The sequence below is a fragment of the Triticum dicoccoides genome, chromosome 3A, assembly GCF_002162155.2.
Source record: "Triticum dicoccoides isolate Atlit2015 ecotype Zavitan chromosome 3A, WEW_v2.0, whole genome shotgun sequence".
In the NCBI taxonomy this organism is placed as follows: Eukaryota; Viridiplantae; Streptophyta; class Magnoliopsida; order Poales; family Poaceae; genus Triticum; species Triticum dicoccoides.
Window position 1 is genome coordinate 463,802,387 of NC_041384.1, and position 5,720 is coordinate 463,808,106.

The 5,720-nt window shown below is 44.6% G+C and overlaps 1 protein-coding gene across 1 annotated transcript; it reads left to right on the forward strand.

Annotated features, from left to right (window-relative positions):
- The first annotated feature begins 429 nt into the window (after positions 1-429).
- Positions 430-4,801, forward strand: LOC119272420. Its single transcript, XM_037553911.1, has 9 exons — positions 430-503; positions 1,211-1,408; positions 1,488-1,545; positions 1,689-2,015; positions 2,141-2,183; positions 2,732-2,817; positions 2,897-3,020; positions 3,620-3,688; positions 4,395-4,801. Exons 1-9 carry the CDS (start codon positions 430-432, stop codon positions 4,490-4,492), a joined length of 1,077 nt encoding a protein of 358 aa, XP_037409808.1. The 3' UTR covers positions 4,493-4,801.
- Positions 4,802-5,720: the final 919 nt, after the last annotated feature.

A 5,720-nucleotide genomic window follows, 5' to 3' on the forward strand; every position in this document is an offset into this window, starting at 1 on the left:
CCAAAAATAAGTTCCGTGAAGTTTCAGGTCAATTGGACTCCGTTTGATTTTCCTTTTCTGTGATACTCTAAAACAAGGAAAAAACAGAAACTGGCACTGGGCTCTGGGTTAATAGGTTAGTCCCAAAAATAATATAAAAGTATATAATAAAGCCCATAAACATCCAAAGTTGATAATATAATAGCATGGAACAATCAAAAATTATAGATACGTTGGAGACGTATCACCCCACCTTCCACCTCCCTCCCCACTGCCACCTACGACCCCAGAGGTTCGGCCCAACGTCACACCCCAGATCCGCATAGCTGGAGGCGGTCATGATTCGCGGGCCGAGTCACAACTCCAATGAGGTGGACCATGTGGCTAGGAGCTACGACCTCCCATACACGGCGGAGCCAACTCATCTCGCCTAGAGCACCGCCTCGCGTCATGGCTCTCACCTCCAATGCCGGGCGCGTGTGGAGGCACTCTGACATGGCATCGGCCTCCTGCCTGCTTTACAGGTTGGTCTACGATGGAGGAGTGAGAGGAATGATACAATGACGAGCCGACCCTTCATATATAGTGTAATAGTTCAATCAAACGGGTATGAATTTTCCTTGGCACGTTAGCACTGGCAATGGACCCATGCTATCAGATATTGCGTCAAAAGAAGTCTTTGACGACTGCCCCCTCTGCGCGATGGCGCTGGAGGACACGTTTCATGCATTTTGCAGAAGTCCTAGAGCGGTGGCACTTTGGCAAGCGATGGCAGAACAGTGGCAGATTCCCCTACCGGCGTCGTTTCAGCGAATGGGCTCTGAGTAGCTTGCCCAAACACTTTGCGACCTGCCGGACACAGAGAGATTGGAGCTCATGATGACATTATGGCGTTCCTGGCACGTTCGCATTGGGATAACACACCATAAGAAGCCGCCCCCAGTCGAAGCATCCAAGAGGTATCTTCTAACTATGTGGACTCACTAATTGGTGTGCAGAACAACCCAGGTGATGATCGAGTTAAAGGAAAGCAAGTTGTGGATGTGGTGACTCCCAGCAAGCCATTACCGCATGCTCAACCCATCAATGGTGCCCCACCCAGGTGGTCTCCTCCGGCTCAAGGATGGGCAAAATTGAATGTTGACGGATTGTTCTGCGCCACATCGGGAACTGCAGGGGCGGGCATGATTCTGCGTGGCTCCACCAGTGACATCATTTTCTCATCCTGTAGAGAGTTGCGCACATGTGCAGAACCATTGGAGGCTGAGCTCTCGGCTTGCATGGAGGGCATCAACCTCACCCTGCAATGGACGGAGATGCCGATAAAAGTAGAGACGAACTGCCTTGTCACTCTTAACATGATTAATGGCCCGGACAAGGACCGGTCTCGCTATACCATGTTGGTTGATCAAATTGAAAGGCTTTTGAGGTAAGGGAGGATGTTCAAGCTATCTCATGTTCATAGGGAACACAACGCTGCAAGCCATTATCTGGCCTTCTTTGGACAGACATAAAGTCGCACTATGGTGTGGTTGGATTCGGAACCAGGAGACGTCCCTGATATTTGTAAGAATGACTTATGTCCTGATTGATAAAATAAAATCTTTCTTTCATCCGAAAAAAGACCCGCAGTCAATCAAGTTTTTAGTGCTTTTGTCAAACAAAAATGATGGTTTTTGCAAATTGATAAAACGGTGGGTTTTTTTTAGGGAAGTGGTTTTTTCTTTATCCATCGTGCACAATTACGGTGGTTTTTGGCAATACTCTCCCAGTCCCGACTCCCGACGCCGCGGTCGCAGCCGCAGCCGACTGGACGCCGCAAGCAGCGCAGCGCCGGTGAAGAGCCGGACCTGTCACCTCCTCCGCTCCCGTCAGTTCCGGCCACTTCACCGCGAGCCCCACTGACCCTCAAAGGCCTCAACATGGCAGGTCTGCTGCTGCGTACATTCATCCGGATCCAGCCCCGGGCGCCGATGAGCGCCGCCGGTGGAGCCGCGCCCTTCTACGCCTCGTGTCCCTCGTCGCCCCGCACCGTCGTACGAGACCTAACTCTAGACTTGCCCCCATTTATCCTCCACTTTGCTTCGTCCATCTCGAGGCGTCCCTAACTGAGGGGAGAAAACCAAGTTTTTGTATGCCTCACCGTGGCCCATGATTGCAGGCGCACCTGGAGGTGAGGGGGGAGCAGGCCGCTGCTGAAGTTGGTGAGCTGCAGCCCCGTTCATTTTAAATCTCTTTCGACCTAGATCTCCTGGCTCTTGATTGTGTGCATTAACCTAAATTTACATCTCCGCTTATTTATATCTTTTTTGCCATATTATGCCATCTCCTGATGCACGCTTCTGAGTTTGAGGCCAGGTGTGCATTCAGAAGGACAGAACTCCACAACTTAGAACAACATGAACTCAGACGAATTATGTAAGCAGATGAACCACAGTAGAGTGCATTGAGGGCAAACCGGAAACAATCCCGTATTTTCATGTATTCATTAGAGGCTCAATTATTTAATTTTACAAACGAAAACTTATCTTTTTGCAAAAAAAAAAAAAACCAATCAAGCTGTACTAACTTGGGGTCCTAACACCTTACTTTGTGATTCTCAGTAGGAAAACTATCTGTATCAGCTGTCAGGATGACCTTTTCCTGCCCTTGATTAATGCTTGTCTAGTTAATCTATACTGCTGTGACTGCATGTGACGCTAATAATTCCACAGTCCTGTAAAAAATTAAGTATGCATTTGTATTGTTTCAGAATTATCAAAGAAGAGTTGTATCCCATGCATTTCAAAGGATCTGCATGCCATGTCAGAAGATTCTGCTAAAAAGTCACTTGAACAGGTTTCTTTCTCATACTTTGTTATAGTGAAGAACTTCATTAAGACCAGTGCTATTCCATTGATTGACCCCTTAAAAACAGGTGACTGGTTGGGAACTGAAAAATGAAGGTGACATTTTGAAATTACACAGAGCATGGAAGGTGAAGAATTTTGTAAAAGGTCTTGAGTTCTTTCAGCTTGTTGCTGCTGTTGCTGAGGAAGAAGGTCTCTTCTTTTTCTCTGTTCTACGTATTCACATTGTCCCATTTGTCAAATTCAATTAAAAAATGCTGGAAAGTTTCTAATGTCCAACTGACTTCCTGTCCTACAGACCTCAATCCTCATTGTAATGGAATTTAAGAATATCATTGGCACATACATAGCGCAGCAAGTCGATGTATTGCTAATAATTATATGCTCGGTACCCCAGTATTTTCAGTTCTTCACAGTGATATTAATTGTTTGCATTCTTAACTGAATTCCACATAAATATACATCATATCTACACAGCCCTCGCCAAACCTGGGACCTCCTAAACCTGGTTTCAGAAGATATATTTCCCCTCATTTATCCATGGTTGTGATAATCAAACTACTTTCGTTCAAACTGTGCTACGTATGTGTTGCATTTGTTCAAGTTACATGCTGCCGTTCCATTTAGCATGATTAGAGATTTTATTTTACATTTCTAAAGGAAAATGCTACTGAAATTGGTCATGATTTTTTTTAGTTCACTCAGAATCCAACAATTTTCTTGCCATGTCTTGTTTGTTCGTTTCAGTAACAATCTGAGCAAAGTATGTTTAAACGGGTATGTTTTCCCAGGTCACCACCCAGATCTTCATCTCGTCAGTTGGAACAATGTGAAAATCGATGTCTGGACTCATTCAGTCAGTAAGTGTTTCATATGGTTATTTTGGCTAATTTATTTTGACTTCACATTTACTCTAGGATTTCACGGACTGTCTTTTAGTCAAATCTCTCTTTAAAAATTTGAGTACTTCGCCTCACTACTTTTCACAATGAATCTTATCAATAACTACCTATGTTGATTTCTGAGAAAAACATAACAGCATTGTTATAGTAGATTATTAAATCCCTGGGACCTAGTAAACCAAATTTTGTGCTGTAGGATTTTTATTCTGAACAGGAACGGTTTACTAGCTATTCATTTGCTTTTTTAGGAACACTGGTAGGTTGACTGGTATGATGTATGACCTAATTTTTAAGCAGAAAGCCAAATGATCATGTTCAAAACATTTGCCGCTCATGCTTCAAAGATTATTCCCATGGTTGTTAATTTTATTAATATCATGATAAAGTACTTTAGATGTTATGAATGTATTGATGATATCGGGTTCAAAGTCTTTTGAGCATGCAAAATTCATAGATACTTAGGTGGTTGCTGCCTATTGGCAGTTAGGCGTTGTCATGATAAAAAATTGCGTATTTCTTATAGGGAAATTTGATCAACTTAAAATGAAGAGAACGAGCCATAAAAAACTGGTTCATTCATCGTGAAACAGTGCTAAAAAACACAAGCACAATAAAGGACTCGCCAAGATGTTTGTTTATAATTATCTGTTTATCGTGGTATCAGGAGGTTTAACAGATAATGACTTCATCCTTGCTGCAAAGATCAATGAACTCAAGCTAGAAGGCCTTTTGAGCAAGAAAAAGGCTACTTCCCAGGAGTAGCTTTGGGAGATCAAGCAGATAACTTTTAATGTGTAGATGCCAAGAAATGCCCTTTTATATTGTCTGCGATGATTGTACATGCCGTTCCAAAATGAGTACTTCCGATGTGAATTCCACTTAACCTTTGGTGAGATCTATCTGTTCTGGGCGATGCGTTTCTCTGATGATACGAATCTGGGTCACCCTAATACTTGTCTGTATCTTCTGAATATATACAGTAGAAGGTGCCATGTATGCAATGGCATAGATTTTTTTTTAAGATAAAGATGCAATGGCATAAATATATGATCATCTATGGTGTCGCCAAAATATTTGAGCCTTCCTAGGCTCTGTTTTGCAATGTGGTACCTTTCATAAGTTAGGTGGAAGCACATTCTTTTGTGGTGTAACCCAAAAATATCACTAAAGCTAGTAAAGATCCTCCTAATTAACTAAATTTCATAAGTAAGCTAGGCCATCGTTGACCCATCCTATTACCAATGAAACTATGAAAGGGATGCCCCTTTTTTTGCAATTAGGGTTGCTGTTGGAGATGTTTTTTTGTGTCTAAAAGCCCTAGAAAGCGGTTATGTCCTATTGTAGGGCTGCTGTTGGAGATGCTCCTGCCTGTGAAAAAAAAAGCTACAATCACAAATTTCTTTGTCGAGAAATAAGTTTTCAAGATGATTATTCTATGGCGGTTGCTACGAATCAGCCGGATGTTCGATCCAGCAGCCCTTCGATCCACACCGCGTCCCGCTCTGCAGTGAAGGTGCATCAGCCTGTTGTTAATCCACACCACGCGCTCTTCTGAACACAGCCATGGTGCAACAAAAACCAAAGGATGGCACCTGCGCCGGCGACCTCGCAGCCCTAGAGCAGCCGGAGATGCTGCATCATCGCTCCAAAAAGAGCCGCCGCCGACGCGCTGTATCGCAGACTTGCAGTGTCGAGACTCACCGGGGTCCTGCACCATGGTAGCACCGAGGACTGCAAATAAAGCTTCAACGCAGCACCGACGACACCCCGGCGAAGCTCCACTGCAACTCCATGGAAGCACCGTCGACGCTCGGTTGCTCCATTGCATCCCAGTGACGCTCCATTGCAGCTCTGGGGGAGCTTCATTGCAGCCGCGGCAAAGCTCCAACGTCCCCGATGGTGCTCCATTGCAGCCGCGGCGAAGCTCCATTGCAACCGCGGCGTAGCTCCAATGTCCCCGACGGTGCTCCATTGCAGTCGCGACGAAGCT

Bases quoted from the DNA above. Each gene is read 5' to 3' on its own strand.
- LOC119272420 (XM_037553911.1), top strand. From the start codon at position 430: ATGGCTCTCACCTCCAATGCCGGGCGCGTGTGGAGGCACTCTGACATG. The intron at 504-1,210 runs GTTGGTCTACGA...CTCATCCTGTAG, and splicing joins GCCTCCTGCCTGCTTTACAG to AGAGTTGCGCACATGTGCAG. The intron at 2,016-2,140 runs GTACGAGACCTA...CCATGATTGCAG, and splicing joins CCTCGTCGCCCCGCACCGTC to GCGCACCTGGAGGTGAGGGG.